Source organism: Taudactylus pleione, unplaced genomic scaffold, assembly GCF_031769625.1.
Source record: "Taudactylus pleione unplaced genomic scaffold, aTauple2 ptg000027l, whole genome shotgun sequence".
Classification (NCBI taxonomy): domain Eukaryota; kingdom Metazoa; phylum Chordata; class Amphibia; order Anura; family Myobatrachidae; genus Taudactylus; species Taudactylus pleione.
In genome coordinates this window covers 4,392,784-4,413,400 of record NW_028284429.1, presented here as the reverse complement: position 1 = coordinate 4,413,400, position 20,617 = coordinate 4,392,784, and the positions used below count along the sequence as shown (strand labels likewise).

The following is a 20,617-nucleotide window of genomic DNA, read 5'->3' as shown; positions in this document are numbered from 1 at the left end:
TCTCCAAACGTCCGTACTGCTGGCGTGTGCTCTCCAAACGTCCGTACTGCTGGCGTGTGCTCTCCAAACGTCCGTACTGCTGGCGTGTGCTCTCCAAACGTCCGTACTGCTGGCGTGTGCTCTCCAAACGTCCGTACTGCTGGCGTGTGCTCTCCAAACGTCCGTACTGCTAAATGTAACACATGGATAACGCAACCCCACCTTTTACCACCATGTTCTTTATCTGCAGCTGGCGCGGTGCGGAATGTGCATTGTCCTGATCAGTAGATCCCAGGAGAAGTTAGAAGAGGTCTCCGCACATATAAGTGAGTCTATTTATAATATTTCATTGTATATTGTATGTGTTATGTAAATATATACATGTCGCAGCGAGCTATGTGTACATCCTAGCATGTGCTGGGCGTAGGGCAAGATGACACAATTCCTAGCGCTTCAGCTGACTGCTGATTGGTGCTGGCTGCCTCTGGTGGGGTGCATATATACCAGCACACGTTGCCGTTAACAACACTCCGTCCCTGCCATGTGATTGCTGAATACAGCAGTAGTCATCTCTTCTAAGAGTGTGATTATGTAAATTAGAAATCCAGGAACACCTCTAGGCCTAGACGGCTTAGGTATATGGGGGAGCGGACATGCCAAATGATGACAGAATAGCGTGTGTACACTGCTGGCTGCTATGAATTGTAGTGTTGTGGATTAACAAAGTGAAATGTAACATTATATGGAATAATGAAGACAAAGATGCGGTACAACCAAATAAACTTCCAAAAGACAGACAGGCTATACATTTCACTTGGGGAAGACCTGAAGAATACAAAAATTCGCTCCAGATCAACCCGCACTTTTACACAATTGCGCAAACCGTTCTGTGGTTGTTCCTCTGATCTTGCTGTTCAGCGTTTGTTAATAGGGTGGTATGGTATCGTATATGTGCTATGGCTTTCAGGGCAGACGATGGGGTAAATTTACTAAAGTGAGAGTTTTTAGAAGTGAGTTTTAGAAGAGATGTTGCCCATAGCAACCAGTCAGATTCTACTTAACATTTAACTAGCACCTTCTAGAAGATAAGTAGAATCCGATTGGTGGCTATGGGCAACATCTCTTTTAAAACCTCTCACTTCAGTAAATTTACCCCTAATACTCTATAACACTTCTCATATGGGCTTTGTAACTACCCTTTAAGGCAGGGATGGGGAACCTCAGGCCCGGGGGCCGTATAAGGCCCTCGGAATCATTTGGTCTGGCCCTCTGAGCTTTTTTTTTTGTTAGCCTCATATGGACAGCAGGGTGCCGAGAGTGGCGCCATGCAGCCAGAATCTATGCAGCAGTGCCGCCTGGACACTTCAGACGGTCACACCGCTGTCCTTACAGCTCCCCGGAGCATCCTCAGGAACCTCCGAGCATTGCTGTAATCACCGGCGATTGTGGCCCCGCCCTGTGTAACGGCACATGCGGGGGGCGTGGGCTGCGCTGGGCCCGCAAAAAATTTAATATATATCAAAATGGCCCTCAGCAGAAAAAAGGTTCCACACTCCTGCTCTAAGTCCTCCACAGGTGAGTTTGCTTAAAGTAAATTAAACTGGGGAGTTGATTCACTAAAATTCCTCACTTGGAATTTAAAAATGGAGGGCGGCTGCTAATGTACCGTATATACTCGAGTATAGCACATTTTTTGTGCTGAAAAAGCACCCCCTCGGCTTATACTCGAGTCATGCCCGCATGGTACGCTGCTGAGTAGCGTACCATGCGGGCCGCGGTGCAGACTGTGTCTCTGTGACACAGCCTGCACCGCGTGTGTAGCGCTGACCGGACGGAGTTCGGTCAGCACTACACACTGCCAAACACACAGCCGCCGGAGCCGGCAGCTATGTGTTTGGTGTAATCAGCAGCCGCTGAGAGTCTGTCAGACTCTCAGCGGCTACTGCTGCTCCCACTGCGGGAGCCATCTTCCAGCTCCCGCAGTGGGTAATGGGAGAGACGTCGTCATGACGACGTCTCTCCCATTATGCAAAGCGGCGGAGGAGCCTGTAGCAGCGTCGGGACCAGGAGCGGGGTTACAGGTAAGTGGTTTTTTTTTTACATTTCTTTCTACTGGGGGGGCTACTACCGGGGGGTACTACCAGGGGGGGGGATATCGCTACTGGGGGCACTACCAGAGGGGGGGGATTAATAATGGGGGAACTACCAGGGGGGGGATGTTTCTACTGGGGGCACTACCAGGGAGGGGGGGAATACTGGGGGCACTACCAGGGGGGATGTTGCTACTGGGGGCACTACCAGGGAGGGGGGGAATACTGGGGGCACTACCAGGGGGGATGTTGCTACTGGGGGCACTACCAGGGGGGGTTAATACTGGGGGCACTACCAGGGGGGGATATTGCTACTGGGGGCACTACCAGGGGGGGGGGGGATTAATACTGGGAGCACTACCAGGGGGGGATGTTGCTACTGGGGGCACTACCAGGGGGGGTTAATACTGGGGGCACTACCAGGGGGGGATATTGCTACTGGGGGCACTACCAGGGGGGGGATTAATACTGGGGGCACTACCAGGGGGGGTATTACTACTGGGGGCACTACCAGGGGGGGATATTACTACTGGGGGCACTACCAGGGGGGTATTACTACTGGGGGCACTACCAGGGGGGGATTACTACTGGGGACACTACCAGGGGGGGATTACTACTGGGGGCACTACCAGGGGGGGATTACTACCAGTAGCTGCTGCATTTCCCACCCTAGGCTTATACTCGAGTCAATAAGTTTTCCCAGTTTTTCGTGGTAAAATTAGGTACCTCGGCTTATATTCGGGTCGACTTATACTCGAGTATATACGGTACATTCCTTGGATATCGCCATTCACCCGTCACTTTATACAGGCTATAAAGTGGTTTTTTTTTACTTTGTATTCCCAACATTAATCGTCCATATTTGCTTGAAAATTGCTGGTATCATTTTGCATTTCCCTCCCATTGGAAGGATTGATGGTCCTTCTCTTTTATTTTTATATATATATATATATAATATAATATAATATAATATAATATGTATGTGTGTGTATATATATATTATATACACTACCATTCAAAAGTTTGGGGTCACCCAGACAATTTCGTGTTTTACATGAAAACTGACTTTTATTTATCAAATGAGTTGCAAAATTAATAGGACATGTAGTGAAGACATAGGTTAGAAATAATGATTTTTATTTGAAATAATTTTGTCCTTCAAACTTTGCTTTCGTCAAAGAATGCTCCTTTGGCAGCAATTACAGCGTTGCAGACCTTTGGCATTCTAGCTGGTAATTTGTTGAGATAATCTGAAGAAAATTCACCCCACGCTTCCTGAAGCATCTCCCACAAGTTGGATTGGCTTGATGTGCACTTCTTGTGGACCATACGGTCAGGCTGCGCCCACAACAGCTCAATAGGGTTGAGATCTGGTGACTGCGCTGGCCACTACATTACAGACAGAATACCAGCTGCCTGCTTCTTCCCTAAATAGTTCTTGCATAATTTGGAGGTGTGCTTTGGGTCAATGTAATGTTGGAGGTGGAAATTGGCTCCAATCAAGCGCTGTCCACAGGGTATGGTATGGCATTGCAAAATGGAGTGATAGCCTTCCTTATTCAAAATCCCTTTTACCTTGTACAAATCTCCCACTTTACCAGCACCAAAGCAGCCCCAGACCATCACATTACCTCCACCATGCTTGACAGATGGCGTCAGGCACTCTTCCAGCATCTTTTCACTTGTTCTGCGTCTCACAAATGTTCTTCTGTGTGATCCAAACACCTCAAACTTCGATTCGTCTGTCCATAACACTTTTTTCCAATCTTCCTCTGTCCAATGTCTGTGTTCTTTTGCCCATGTTAATCTTTTCCTTTTATTGGCCAGTCTCAGATATGGCTTTTTCTTGGCCACTCTGCCTAGAACGCCAGCATCCCGGAGTCACCTCTTCACTGTAGACGTTGACATTAGCGTTTTGCGGGTACCATTTAATGAAGCGGCCAGTTGAGGACTTGTGAGGCATCTATTTTTCAAACTAGAGACTCTAATGTACTTGTCTTCTTCCACAGTTCTCTTTTTCTGGCCATTTGGAGAGTATAATCGAACCCGCAAATGTGATGCTCCAGATACTCAACTGCTCAAAGGAAGACCAGTTTTTTTCTAGCTTCTCTAACGAGCACACTTGTTTTCAGCTGTGCTAACATAATTGCACAAGGGTTTTCAAATCATCCATTAGTCTTCTAACGCGCTTAGCAAACACAATGTACCATTAGAACACTGGAGTGATGGTTGCTGGAAATGGGCCTCTATACACCTATGTAGAGATTCCTTTAAAAACCAGACGTTTGCAGCTAGTATGGTCATTTACCACATTAACAATGTACAGAGTGTATTTCTGATTAATTTAATGTTTTCTTTAAAAAATAAGTACATTTCTAAGTGCCCCCAAACTTTGAACGGTATTGTGTGTATGTGTTTTATATATATATATATAGGTGTGTGTGTGTATGGGCGTAGAGAGCGCCGCCGGGCCCGGTGGAGCGCCGTGGGGGCGTGGCCTAATCGAGAGAGGCATGGCCACGTCCCCTTTAAAAAATAAATACTTTTGCAGCGCCGCTGAAGGGGGGGCGCTGTGAGCCCCTCAGCCCGGCGCAAAGCCATGGGGGCGGCGCGATCAGTGTGATCATTCCCCCCATCAGGCATAGGAGATTGCTGTGGCTGCTGCTTAGCGAGCAATCTCCCGCTGCATCAGAGCACACGCTGTTGGGCTGCTGCGATGGAGGGAGGAAGGGAGGGGGCGGCAGCTCTGGACCCGGGCCCCTCTGGAAGCCTGGGCCCGGGCAAATTGTACCCGCTCCCCCCCCCGTCCTCTCAGCGCCCCTATGTGTGTGTGTGTGTGTGTGTGTATGTATATACAGTGGGGCAAAAAAGTATTGCACCGATTGGGCAAGTTGTTGCTCTTTAAAAGATGAGAGAGGCCTGTAATTTCCATCATAGGTACACTAACTGTGAGAGACAGAATCAGAACGAAAAATTCCGGAAATCACATTGTATGATTTTTGAACAATTTATTTGTATATTCTTGTGGAAAATAAATATTTGGACAATCAAAAAGTTTAACTCAATACTTTGTAAAGTAACCTCGGTTGGCAATTACAGAGGTCAAACGTTTCCTGTAGTTCTTGACCAGATTTGCACACACTGCAGCAGGTATTTTAGCCCACTCTTCAATGCAGATCTTCTCTAGATGTGTCATGTTTTGGGGCTGTCGCCAGGAACACGGACTTTCAACTCTCTCAACTCTGCTTCTTACGGAGCCACTCCTTAGTTGCCCGGGCGGTGTGTTTGGGGTCATTGTCATGCTGGAATTTTTTGTTCTGATTCTGTCTCTCACAGTTAGTGTACCTATGATGGAAATTACAGACCTCTCTCATCTTTTAAAGTGCAACAACTTGCACAATCGGTGGCTGTCCAAATACTTCTTTGCCCCACTGTGTGTGTGTGTCTATATGTGTGTGTGTGTGTGTGTGTATGTATGTATATATATATATATATATATATATATATATATAGAGAGAGAAATCCAAAGTGTGCTGTCACAATGTGTGTGTATATGTATGTATGTGTGTGTGTATATATATATATATATATATATATATATATATATATATATATATAGCAGGTCCCTTAGGGTGGCACTCCCAGGAATTCAAAACAGTGTTGCAGGGGCCTTCCGATGGAAGCCATAAACTGGCCCCATATACAAAGTCCTAGTAGGCGGCACTGAATCAATACAGGCAACATGGCATTTAGTGAATAATCACCTTTTGGTGATTATTCACTAAATGCCTGTATTGATTCAGAGTGCCGCCTACTAGGACTTTGTGTGTATATATATATAGTGTTCCCTCTAGCTCCAGCGGCAGGCAGGGCGCCGGAGCTAGAGAGGGCAATCTTGTGCGCGCGCGCCCGAAAAGGGGGTGTGGTTATGAAAAGGGGGCGTGTCTTAGACGTGTCCCCTTTTCGTCATACTTGGGGGCGTGCCCGGCGCTTACGGACATGCCGGGCAGCCCCCAAGCGCTGCAGAAAGGGAGAATAGAAGCCGGGCGCATGCGCCCGGCGTCTATTCTCCGGCGGTGACCGGGTCACCGCATGTTTGTCCATCCGCGGGACACTGCGTCCCGCGGGTGAGAACGGCTCCCGCAGGCTGTTAGGGCAGGGCGCTTTTTGCCCTCCAGAAGGAGGGCAGGGCGCCGCGCCCCGCTAAAACAGCCTAGCGTGAACGCTATATATATATATATATATATATATATATATATATATATATACATATACACAAAGTCAGAAATCCACGGCACTCGCCACTCCTAGATTTGGGGTGCAGACCTGCACTCGCCATTCCCAGGACTGGGGTGCAAGTGGCCTGTGACCACATTGCTTAAATAAATAAAAACAGAAAACCCAGCACTCACCATGTTTAAACACTCACGATGATGTATAAATAAGTAAATAAATAATGGGGATTTAGTTCATGGATTGATCAATGCATTTAAGCCCGCAGCCCACACACAAATATGTGTGTGTGTGTGTGTGTGTGTGTGTGTGTGTGTGTATATATATATATGTATTTAGAATATGAAAGTGTTTGTATTCATACCCAGGAAAGTGTGCCATCTGTGATGTGCCAGGGTTACTGTCATATAAGTTTTCTCTCTTACATAAATGTGGACCGTGCATTGTTAGTCAGATGCTACTGACGGCGGAGAGAGGTGACGCTGGGCTTCCGGTCTCCCCCTTCGTTCTCCCTGTGTTTCTGTAGGTGGAGGATACATGCCAAGGCTGCGTTCTGGAACAATTCTACCGTATCCAGCAGCATCCAATATCCTCTCCAACGGCCACTTCCAGGATCCCAGATGCTTCTCTACGGTTGGTCCTGAGTCATAACAGGAGTGGATCATTGCCCTCTCATAGGCATATTAAACAGACAGTGTTCTAATACGGTTAGATAAAGCGACATATACACAACTCATCTGGCTTTTCACCTCTGACGAGCTCCTAGACTGTGACTAGTAACATGCTGCACACCAACCGACCTTTAGTTCTGAGCGCTACGTGCCAAAAAACAAGTCCTGTTCTAATTACAGAAATGCGCCACGCTTGCCAGTCTTTGGCTACGTGCGCAGAGGGCGGTGTAAGCCTCCCATGCTGCATTCCATGTTCCCTATCTGAAGATAGAATAGATGCTGGTATACAAGGGTTTGATGACCCCTTAGAGAAAATTCATCCAGGACAGATGAGGAAGCAAAATAAAATAACTTGGTTTCAACGTTGGCTTTTCGTTATTTAATAAAGGCTGTTCCCCCTGGGCTCCTGTCGCATATGATACAACTACCCAAACTACCCATGTGCCCTTGGCCTAAACATAGTGTTTAGTACGTTTCTAGAATTGAATTATTTTTGACTTTCTCTTCAGATCTATGGGCCTGATTCAGACCCGCTCGTGAGCGCCTAGCGATGGCCGGGCAGTGCGCAGGCCCGAGCGGGACTCGCTACAAGACGGGGCGGCTGTCGATTGTGATTGACAGCACGCCCCGTTTTGTAGGCGTGCAGGGTGGGATGGCTGGACAAACAAAGGCTTTCCTGAAAGAACGCCGGCCGTTTGTGGGCGGCCCTACTGACATCACCAGTGATGTCAGTAGTGAAATTCCTGCTCTTTTAGAGCAGGAAGTTCACTGGGGCTTGCGGTGGACGAGACCCTACCACTAGGGTCTCGTCGCAAGCCCGATGGTCGCGATAATCGCGACCATCGCCAGGCCGCCCGCTAAAGCCTCTGAATCAGGGCCTATATCCACATACCGCTGTGTGGGGCACATTTATCATTGTATATTTGCGGGTTAATCCCCGAAAACACCTGTTTTCGTGAGTTAACCGCAAATATTAAGTTTCCCTCAGATGTATGACAGAAGGATCGCAGCAGATATCTCCGATACCTGCTGTGATCCCTCCATTCCCGCCGGCAGCCGCATCCCTCATAGTATTCTATGGGGGATGCGATGCTGCCAAATTTAATACCTTCCGGAATGTATCTGCAGATGACAGCAGCTGCTGGAGCCTATGGGATACACTTCGCATAATTAGCCGGGAGAGGGTTTCTCTCAGAACGTTCCCCGGCAATGACTGTCGCACATGCGCAGTCCGCAGGTCCCAGGAGCACTCTGGGCACATTGCAGTGACTGGCTCCTTTCAAAGCCCCAGTCCCTGCATGTGCTGGTTGATGCGTTGCATCGGTATGATCGCATTTTGCGGTAATATCATGCCCAGATCGCATTGCCAATGCCGTCATTCATAAATGGACCCCTGTATCTTTTCCCACATCTGCTACAGGCAATACCCTTCACCATGGACGGGTTATACTTACCCACGTGCCCTAACCTGTAAGGAGCAGGCCAGATCGCAGCCGTCTAGTCTGACTTCCAGCTGACCCATCGCTTGGACACTCTCTTACAAGTGTTGGTGAATGCTGACTCCGTCTTGGCGATAGTTCCTTCCTGCGCTGCAGATCACTCTCATTACCCGTGCCGGCATTCTCGTGAAAGGAAATAATCGATTACAGAGTGCAAGCACCGCGTTCCAGGGGACTGATGGGTGAGCCTTCAAAGGCCCCCATGTATCGGTAACCCCTTAGTAAAGGGATTGATGAGGCAATAATAACCTATCGTTGTGTTCTTTCCCCCAGTCATTTATATAGACAGCGACTACAATACAAGTGAGCTGTTTATGCGGAGAGCTAAGAAACTTCCACCTAAACGTTAAAGTAATTTGTTAGTAGAATATCCAGTGAGTACACCACAGTCCCAAACGTTTACTCACATGGGGATCTGCATTTGTACTGAGGAAGTACCAGCACCAAAGCTATGTAACAAAGCAGCCTTACTGCTGATATTCTGCCTGCAGTCCTTCCGGCTGTGCATGGAGTTTATTAGTAACTTTTATAGAGAGCCAAATTTACTTTGGAGATCTGGATTATGTGGCTGATTATCTATTGCACCTACTCCTGGAGAAGTGATCCTTTATCCCGTACTCAGCAGCCATTGATTCTCAGATCGCTCTCTCTGCTTGAATGGGCCACGCGATGCATCCGTCTGCCTTCCGTGAATGGACAGCGGCATGCCGGGATTGCAGGAAGCTCTTGGCCTGATTTTTATGAATGATTGGAAAAAAAACAAAGAAACAAGCATTTGTGTTGGGTCATCACTCCCTGCACAGAATATAAGGTTTCCGTTCTAGCAGCTGCTGCTGGTTGTGTTATTTGTTTTTGCCAGGGGCCCAATTTAAGTCTGGAAATCAGCTTTGCCATTCGGTAAGCATCTTTTATTGGCTGCTAAAATTGTACGGAACAAGAAATGTAGGGATGTGTATAAAATGCTAATACCGATGTGATTTAACGTTTGCTAGCACAGTTGTAAATAGACTGTATAGTATCTCTATGTTATATATATATAACAAGCTAACACTTAATTATATGCTTAAACTGAGAGTCTGAGGAAATATAACAGTGTCCGATTTTTGCAAAAAGTCACTTTTTTTTTTTTTTTTTAAAGTGATATTGCAGCGATTTGTAGTATTAATATCTATTTTTTATTTTTGGAAAAATCAAGTGGCTTTTCCTGTAAATTAACGGATCGCTCCCATGGCGAAATCGCCGAGCAAAGTCACCCTCCTTTGCATTCCCCGGCCTTTGTCTGCATAGAACACGGCTTCCAGGCTTGTACCACTGTGTTTGTTGTAAGTAACGGGCTAAGTTCTTTAAATACATATTTACAAAGCCAAACCTCCCTCCTATGTGTTTCCTCCTTTCCCCAGAAATGTCAGTGACGACACTTCTTTAATGTGTTTCAGCGGCGCTGGCAGGCGCACAATGGTCTGGACGCCGTGCCTGTCTGTAGTATCTCAGCGATAGTATGAGGAATGGCTCTGTGCGTCCTTTAGCCGTCTGAGAGCCCAGAGACGTCTCTATAGCTGTCATAAGACCAGGCACCCGGGGGATTCTGCAGCAGATACATAATGCAGGTTTTTTGTTTTTTTTTGGGACTGCTTCACTGGGGGAATATTGTGGGCCGTGCGCTGGCAAATCACTGACGCCCATCAACGTGCGTTTGTCTCCTGAGATATCATTGAGGTCACGAAGAGCCATTTCTAAGTAGTGACGTATTGCACCTACAGAACACTGGCTGTCGTGGTGTCTATCAAATGCTATTCATCCTGGTAGTGAAATATTGCGTCTTGCTATGGTCTTGTGTAAAATAAATATAGATCATTACGTTTTACCCGTAACTTTTGCCCTTTTAGAATCCACTTAAAAAAATTTAATTTATACGAAATACAGAACAAAATTCCATCTGGCTGAAACCAAAATTAAATGTTTTTTATTCCTGGAGAATAGATACCAAAGTGAGTGACCTGGGATAGACTATAAAGGAGCCTGCACATGATCAGCCAGATTGTTATAGACCTGATTGATGGGTGTCCTTGTTTTGTGCCATAAGGACTGCAAATCCCAGGAACCTGATTGGGATCTTTGCATCGGGGCAGCTGGAGAATCCGGTCGGACAAGGAAGCGGCATCTTCCAAGGTGCGCACTCTTTGCACTACTGTGCTTCATGCACTGTAAAGGTTTGGATCTGCCAGCCTGTGGGCACTTTAGAGGCTGGTACACATGGGGATGCCAATGAAGAGCGTTTAATGCACATATAGAGCAGGCCTGGTACAAGCCTACTTTACCCCGAGGCAGCAACAATGAATGTAAGCAAATGGACCTGACAAGTCTCCTATTAATGTTGCGTCAATTACAATGTTGCTGTTCTGTTTGTTGAAATAGGGCCTGATTCAGACCCACTCGCAAGCGGCTGTCCGCTCGCAAGTGGGTCGATGTTGTGCACTGCGCATGCGCACGACGGCGGGAGCTCCGTCGTGCGCATGCGCCAGACGCGACGAGCGAAGGAAAGTCCTTCGCTCATTGTGTCTGATCAAAGGGGGCGTGCTGTCGATGTTGATTGACAGCACGCCCCCTTTGGTGGGCGTGCCTCCCTGACGGGGGCGTTCCCAAGGGAACGCCTACCGTCAGAAGCCGGCCCACTGACATCACTAGTGATGTCAGTGGGAGTAATTTTGGCTCTGATAGAGCCAAAATCACTCCAGGCCTTGCGGTTGAAAACCTCAACCGCAGGCTCCGGCTCGCAGTTTCAATGGTCACGACCATCGCGGCCATCAAACTGCACGCTCGTATAGGCTGTGGGTGGTGACCCACAGCTATACGAGCGTCCAAGAGGACGCTCCAGAATTATGAAGGGCGGCCCTCATTCAGAGCGTACGCTCTGCTCAGAGCGTACGGCTCTGAATGAGGGCCATAGTTCTGTAATGTGTACTCAGCAAAATAATAATAATAATCTCACAAGATCGGTATCAATATGAAAAGGTAGAAAACCAGGTGAATTATATATATATATATATATATATATATATATATATATAATGGGGAATACTGTTTCCCAGCTGTTTTTTTTTTTTTTTCAATGATCTGTAAACAGGGAAGATGTTTAGAAGAGGGAAGATGTGGTGTTATCCTATGGGGATATTTAAGTTGGTCAGTGGGGAGTGGTGGCAACTACCATCTAATCAGCAACTTCTGACCTAGTGATTCTCTGATACTCTATTCCTTGGCGATAATTATTAATAATACCACCAAAGGGTGAGTGTTCCCGTCTCTCCTCATTTCTGCTCCCCTGTCATGGCTGGGACAGCGCCTGCTTTTCAAGACGACGTTCAGTAAAACTCAATGAAACAGACGCGTAATCCAACTTTACCTTTTCAAGTTCCACAATTTGTTTTTGTCTCGTCCAATAGCGAATCACAATGTGACGTTCTATAGAATGACACCCTGCGCTAACGGTTAATAAGAAATGACGTGTCCAGTTCTGAAGTGTCATCTAGAGCTATATGTGCAGGTTATTTGCTCTTTCCACTGTATGACGCTGTGACCTCCTGCTGCCTCCATTCCCCTCCTCACATCATGTCACTGCCCCTGTCACATGCAGCCCTGTCCTCGCTAACACATCACTCATCTCCTGATATACTCTGTGCTGCTGGGGGACCCTGCTCTTTCCACTATATAACTCTCAGTCTGTGGCTTCCTGCTGCCTCCATTCCCCTCCTCACATCATGTCACTGCCCCTGTCACATGCAGCCCTGTCCTCACTGACACATCACTCATCTCCTGATATACTCTGTGCTGCTGGGGACCCTGCTTTCCACTATATAACTCTCAGTCTGTGGCTTCCTGCTGCCTCCATTCCCCTCCTCACATCATGTCACTGCCCCTGTCACATGCAGCCCTGTCCTCCCTAACACATCACTCATCTCCTGATATACTCTGTGCTGCTGGGGGACCCTGCTCCTCCCACTATATAACTCTCAGTCTGTGGCTTCCTGCTGCCTCCATTCCCCTCCTCACATCATGTCACTGCCCCTGTCACATGCAATGCTGTCCCTGTGCTGTTGTATAATGAATAATAAGATGCTCCGGCCCTGATCCAACAAACCTTATACTGTATAACATAAGCGCACATGCGGGAAGTTATAATTTGCACACTCTGAGGTTATAAAATAGTTCGCAGTGGGAGTCACTGGGCTGCAGATTAATGAGAGCGCCGGGTGTAGCTTCTTTTTGGAGAGCGCCATGTGGACAGATGATCTAGGGTTGCTGGGGTTTGATGTAGGGTGGGACCGGACTGGGCAAACACAAGATTGTCCTCATTCGTGGTGGAGAAAGAGGTCCGTTAATACTGTACACTGTATATGGAACAGCCACATGGCTGTAACATCTTATACTTTAAATGTATCTCCATTCACTGACCGTCCAGCGGCTGCATTGATTAACCTTTTACCTGCTGGAGACATGCAGAGGTTTCATCATCTATAAAGGCTTGTCTGTGCTGTGCCAAGCCACTGAAGACTCCCCATAGAATGATTACATCGGCATTATTCTTCAAAAGAGGAAAACCTGTCTGAGGGGGGGAGAGGCACGATGAGTCACAGGAGCCGAGATGGATCCTGCCTGTCCTTAAATAGCCTTCATCTTTATACCAATCTATATATAAACAGCCTGTTCTTCCCTGGCATTACAGTTTTTTTTTGCTTGTTTATTTTTTTGTCTTCGGTCCTCTGTTTTGTTTTGTTTTTTTCTTTTGTAGCGAGATTTCAGATAAGACCAAGAGTATGTTTGATAGATGAATGGTACGTGGCGACCGACCCGCCTTGGTGCGCTACCTATTGTCGAAGTTGTTGGCTTCTCGTTTGATCTTTCTTAATTGGGTTATAACGAAAACAAGAAGATAATAGAGACCTTTAACCGGTGTGTCCTGTCCACGTAGATCCTTATTCTGTTCCTTTGTAATTTTTCACCTAGGAATTGGGGGGAAGCAGCCTCCGCACTCTTTAACGGCCGATATATATTAGACGCACTGTTGACTAAACACTAATAACAAAAGGCCTGTTGGAGACCAGTCGCTGGATGAGCAGCTTCATAGCCATGACAGTAATATACTGTTCTGATGACATCACTTCAGCGTTGGTCAGGGACACTTGCAAATTAGAAGCTATAACATTTCCCCCGCGCCCCTTACTGTGAAGTGTTGCTGCTACCAGACGTCACCTTGGGCATCCGTGCCATATAACGGCGACTGATCACATCCATGTGGTCCCTGCACCTCTTAGTATAGTCTGATGTCCATGCAATGTACAGCAGGGGGGTACGTTATCCTATATATATTTTCCCACTGGGTAATCTGATAAGAAATGAGATGCTAGTACAAAGTAATATTAATATGTAATGGTTTAGCTACGGTGAGGCAGCCATGCTGCGCCTAATGCAGCACTCAGGGCTTTAATCCCAAATGAAGTGATAGTCTGCACAATGATGGCAGGTAGCCTACAGGCTCACCCCATCGCTGTAATTCCTGCTGATGTTATTGCTGTCCGTGTACTTACTATGTGTCCGGCTGTCAAACGCCGACCGTCACCTGTGGGTTCAGTACTACGGCTGATATACCGACCACATCTGTCCCCGTCTGTCTGCAGTAGAGCGGAAGCAGACCGTCTCGCTCCATCATCTCTGCTCACGTCCATTTCATATCAGCCAACCTCTTTTGTTTATTGTTCCTAGGAGAGAAATTCAAAGTGGAGACCAAAGTCATTGTAACCGATTTCGGAAAACCTGCGGCGATCTATGACCACATCGAAGCAGGGTTGAAAGGTCTGGAGATTGGCGTTTTGGGTAAGTGACCGTTTGGCTGTGCCAGTGGTATTATCAATGGGAATCGCACACTGATAGCAGACCTATGAATGCTTTTGTTAGGATGTCTAATTCAGTTCGTATTGCGATTGCAGCTGGGTAATCGCACACAATGAAGCTGCGAAAATATGCTAAGATCTTCCACATCACAGCCAGCATAGAGACACCCACTGCTGCTTTCTCACATCCGTTACACCTCACAGTCCTGTGTATACATCTGTAACATCAGCCACACCTCAGCCAGCATAGAGACACCCACTACTGCTATCTCACATCTGTAATACCTCACAGTCCTGTGTATACATCTGTAACATCAGCCACAGCTCAGCCAGCATAGAGACGCGCACTGCTGCTATCTCACATCTGTAATACCTCACAGTCCTGTGTATACATCTGTAACATCAGCCACAGCTCAGCCAGCATAGAGACGCTCACTACTGCTATCTCACATCTGTAATACCTCACAGTCCTGTGTATACATCTGTAACATCAGCCACAGCACAGCCAGCATAGAGACACCCACTACTGCTATCTCACATCTGTAATATCTCACAGTCCTGTGTATACATCTGTAACATCAGCCACAGCTCAGCCAGCATAGAGACCCCACTACTGCTTTCTCACATCTGTAATACCTCACAGTCCTGTGTATACATCTGTAACATCAGCCACAGCACAGCCAGCATAGAGACACCCACTACTGCTATCTCACATCTGTAATACCTCACAGTCCTATATATATATCGGTAACATCAGCCACAGCTCAGCCAGCATAGAGACGCCCACTACTGCTATCTCACATCTGTAATACCTCACAGTCCTGTGTATACATCTGTAACATCAGCCACAGCTCAGCCAGCATAGAGACGCGCCCCCTGCTGCTATCTCACATCCGTTACACCTCGCAGTCCTGCGTATACATCATTAGTAACATCGGCCCCTCACGCACAATTACAGCAGGTCGCAGAATTGCAGTGAGTACAGAAGCTACGTATGTACCACCCATGCAACAGTTGGAACGTACAGGCACGCCTGCGTTTCTCTGACCACTCCCCCATCACCATGCCCCAAACGCTCACAGCCTGTCACTCACTCTGCGATGGATTCCTATCTGTGTGCGTAATCGCAGTGCGCCTTAAACGTATGCGCAATGGCTAACCATCGCTCAGCCTGCTTATGTAGTTGCAATTGCGATCTGTCCATTGGGCTCAAAGACCGCAACAGATGTAAGGACCAACATTTCATTGTCATATTTCCATCAGGGCACCCTGACAAAAATGCTTGATATTGAAACTTTTTTCCCTACACCTGTTGTGGTCTTTATTTGCACCTAGTCCCTCCGCCGGATGTTAGTGCAGTCACTGGCCCGCGTGTTTTGCGGTTTCGTTTTAGAAGGCATCTGCATTTTTTCATTGTACACATTAGTGTATATATACAGTCAGGTGCATAAATATTGGGACATTGACAGAATTTTCATATTTTGTCCTCTATTCACCACCACAATGGCTTTGAAATGATACAAACAAGATGTGCTTTACCTGCAGACTTTCAGATTTAATTTGAGGGTAATTACATCCAAATCAGGTGAACGGTGTAGGAATTACAACCGTTTCTATATGTGCCTCCCACTTTTTAAGGGGCCAAAAGTAATGGGACAAACTAAACAATCCTAAATCTAACTTTCACTTGTTAATACTTTGTTGCAAATCCTTTGCAGGCAATTACAGCCTGAAGTCTGGAACACATAGACATCACCAGATGCTGGGTTTCATCCCTGGTGATGCTCTGCCAGGCCTCTACTGCAAATGTCTTCAATTCCTGCTTGTTCTTGGGGCATTTTCCCTTCAGTTTTGTCTTCATCAAGTGAAATGCATGCTCAATCGGATTCAGGTCAGGGGATTGACTTGGCCATTGCATAACATTCCACTTTTTAGCCTTAAAAAGCTCTTTGGTTTGCTTTTTGCAATGAGTTCTGAAGCACTTGACTGAATATGAGAATATAATATTGCCCGAAACACTTCAGAATTCATTCTGCTGCTTTTGTCAGCAGTCACATCATCAATAAATACAAGGGAACCAGTTCCATTTGCAGCCATACATGTCCACGCCATGACACTACCACCACCATGCTTCACTGATGAGGTGCTATGTTTTGAATCATGAGCAGTTCCTTTCCTTCTCCATACTCTTCTCTTCCCATCACTCTGGTACAAGTTGATCTTTGTCTCATCTGTCCATAGGATGTTGTTCCAGAACTGTAATGGCTTTTTTTAAATGTTGTTTGGCAAACTCTAATCTGGTATTCCTGCTTTTGAGGCTCACCAATGGTTTACATCTTGTGGTGAACCCTCTATTTTCACCCTTGTGAAGTTTTCTCTTGATTGTTGACTTTGACACATATACACCTACCTCCTGGAGAGTGTTCTTGATTTGGCCAACTGTTGTGAAGGGGTTTTTCTTCACCAGGGAAATAATTCTTCTGTCATCCACCACAGTTGTTTTCCGTGGTCTTCTGGGTCTTTTGGTGTTGCTGAGCTCTCCGGTGCATTCTATCTTTTTAAGAATGTTCCAAGCAGTTGATTTGACCACACCTAATGTTTTTGCTATCTCTCTGATGGGTTTGTTTTGATTTCTCAGCCTAATGATGGCTTGCTTCACTGATAGTGACAGCTCTTTGGATCTCATATTGAGAGTCGACAGCAACTGATTCCAAATGCAAATGTCACACCTAGAATCAACTCCAGACCTTTTACCTGCTTAATTGATAATGAAATAACGAGGGAATAGCCCACACCTGTCCATGAAATAGCTTTTGAGTTGATAGTCCCATTACTTTTGGCCCCTTAAAAAGTGGGAGGCACATATTGAAACCGTTGTAATTCCTACACCGTTCACCTGATTTGGATGTAATTACCCTCAAATGAAATCTGAAAGTCTGCAGTTAAAGCACATCTTGTTTGTTTCATTTCAAAGCCATTGTGGTGGTGAATAGAGGCCAAAATATGAAAATTCTGTCAATGGGCCTGATTCAGACCCACTTGCGAGCGGCTGTCCGCTCCCAAGTGGGTTGATGTTCTGGACTGAGCATGCGCACGACGGAGGGATCTCCGTCGTGCGCATGCGCCAGACGCGACGAGCGAAGGAAAGTCCTTCGCTCGTTGTGTCTGATCAAAGGGGGCGTGCTGTCGATGTTGATTGACAGCACGCCCCCTTTGGTAGGCGTGCCGGGGTCGTGTCTCCCTGACGGGGGCGTTCCCATGGGAACGCCTCCCGTCAGAAGCCGGCCCACTGACATCACTAGTGATGTCAGTGGGAGTGATTTTGGCTCTGATAGAGCCAAAATCACTCCGGGCCTTGCGGTTGAAAACCTCAACCGCAGGCTCCGGCTCGCAGTTTCGATGGTCGCGATGGTCAAGACCATCGCGGCCATCAAAATGCACGCTCGTATAGCCTGTGGGTGGTGACCCACAGCTATACGAGCGTCCAGGAGGACGCTCCATTTTCATGGAGGCCGGCCCTCATTCAGAGCGTGCGCTCTGCTCAGAGCGTACGGCTCTGAATGAGGGCCAATGTCCCAATATTTATGAACCTGACTGTATATATAATATAAATTTTGGAAACACTTATTCTCTTCTTGATGAGGTCACGTGAAGTATAAGCTTTCCACCAAAGCTCATATTAATATTTAACCTTCTTCTCCCCAAGTATCTGAGTTGCGGAGTGTCCCTAGGACCCCCAGGCCAAGAAACACATTATGTGTTTGGGTGGAAGAAGTTGGTCATTTGTGATTTAAGTTTATCTTTATAAAAGTAATTTGCCCACTTTTTTTAACTTAAGATTTGACCGCTCACGGCCCCCTGGATGACCAAGTTTTCGCTACACGGAGCATAAAGCCTTTTTATCTTCAAGGGGAGCATTCATTTATTATTGGGGTGTTACCAGTGGTGTTTCGGAGGAAGAAGAGGTCTGCCTTGGAATGACTAAAATGGATGGATATTTGACCTCTAGCAAAAGCATGATTATGGTGCATACACGAGCCAGAGCCCTCTCTGTGGGTTTTGCATTCCTGCACTTTGTGTTCAGATGGCTTTGGGGAATCATCCAGTGAGTTTACATGATCTGGCACAAACTATTTTCATTCTGCGGAAAAACAGCTTCTCGGTTTCTTAGCAGCTGCTGCCACCTAGTGTCCGGCTTTTGCATGTGTCCTTATAATGTACCATATATAATCCAGCACTGAGCCGGCACTCAGCGGGCCCAGGTTAACTACCATATGGGAGCATGTAGCAGGACAAGATTGGTGGCGCTCTGGAACTTCAAAACAAAATCTTCAAGGCAGGTAGTTTGTAAGCAACATTTCGTTTTTTTTTTAAAAACCGTCATCAGGCATCAAACAAGTGTACAAAACTCTTACCTTAAATACCTAACAGTGTTCCATCTAAATAGACCAGTGCGCTGCTGCACGCTGCCGGGGCCCGGCCGCTCCTGGTGACGTCAGACTCGAGACTTGTATATACAGACTCAGGAGCACACAGATATACAGGTGTCACATATCACATTACTCAGCACAGTCTCCCATATACAGACTCAGGAGCACACAGATATACAGGTGTCACATATCACATTACACAGCGCAGTCTCCCATATACAGACTCAGGAGCACACAGATATATAAGCGTCACATATCACATTACTCAGCGCAGTCTCCTATATACAGACTCAGGAGCAAGCAGATATACAGGTGTCACATATCGCATTACTCAGCGCAGTCTCCTATATACAGACTCAGGAGCACACAGATATACAGGTGTCACATAACACATTACTCAGCACAGTCTCCTATATACAGACTCAGTAGCACACAGATATACAGGTGTCACATATCACATGATTCAGCGCAGTCTCCCATATACAGACTCAGGAGCACACAGATATACAGGTGTCACATATCACATTACTCAGCGCAGTCTCCCATATACAGACTCAGGAGCACACAGATATACAGGTGTCACATATCACATTACTCAGCACAGTCTCCTATATACAGACTCAGGAGCACACAGATATACAGGTGTCACATATCACATTACTCAGCGCAGTCTCCTATATACAGACTCAGGAGCAAACAGATATACAGGTGTCACATATCACATTACTCAGCGCAGTCTCCCATATACAGGCTCAGGAGCACACAGATATACAGGTGTCACATATCACAATACTCAGCGCAGTCTCCTATATACAGACTCAGGAGCACACAGATATTCAGGTGTCACCTATCCCATTACTCAGCGCAGTCTCCCATATACAGACTCAGGAGCACACAGATATACAGGTGTCACATATCACATTACTCAGCGCAGTCTCCCATATACAGACTCAGGAGCACACAGATATACAGGTGTCACATATCACATTACTCAGCGCAGTCTCCCATATACAGACTCAGGAGCACACAGATATACAGGTGTCACATATCACATTACTCAGCGCAGTCTCCCATATACAGACTCAGGAGCACACAGATATACAGGTGTCACATAACACATTACTCAGCACAGTCTCCTATATACAGACTCAGGAGCACACAGATATACAGGTGTCATATATCACATTACTCAGCACAGTCTCCTATATACAGACTCAGGAGCACACAGATATACAGATGTCACATATCACATTACTCAGCTCAGTCTCCTATATACAGACTCAGGAGCACACAGATATACAGGTGTCACATATCACATTACTCAGCTCAGTCTCCTATATACAGACTCAGGAGCACACAGATATACAGGTGTCACATATCACATTACTCAGCGCAGTCTCCCATATACAGACTCAGGAGCACACAGATATACAGGTGTCACATATCACATTACTCAGCGCAGTCTCCCATATACAGACTCAGGAGCACACAGATATACAGGTGTCGCATATCACATTACTCAGCGCAGTCTCCCATATACAGACTCAGGAGCACACAGATATACAGGTGTCACATATCACATTACTCAGCGCAGTCTCCCATATACAGACTCAGGAGCACACAGATATACAGGTGTCACATATCACAAGATTCAGCGCTGTCTCCTATATACAGACTCAGGAGCACACAGATATACAGATGTCACATATCACATTACTCAGCTCAGTCTCCTATATACAGACTCAGGAGCACACAGATATACAGGTGTCACATATCACATGATTCAGCGCAGTCTCCCATATACAGACTCAGGAGCACACAGATATACAG

General features: G+C 46.5%; 1 protein-coding gene across 1 annotated transcript in view; it reads left to right on the top strand.

Moving 5' to 3' along the window:
- The window catches only part of HSD17B12 (hydroxysteroid 17-beta dehydrogenase 12), a 98,669-nt gene that overhangs the window by 36,750 nt on the left and 41,302 nt on the right, over positions 1-20,617 (top strand). Inside the window, exons 3-4 of the mRNA XM_088451812.1 lie at positions 230-305; positions 14,230-14,340. Of these exons, the coding sequence (XP_088307938.1) occupies positions 230-305; positions 14,230-14,340 (187 nt within the window). The remainder of the gene's footprint in view (positions 1-229; positions 306-14,229; positions 14,341-20,617) is intronic.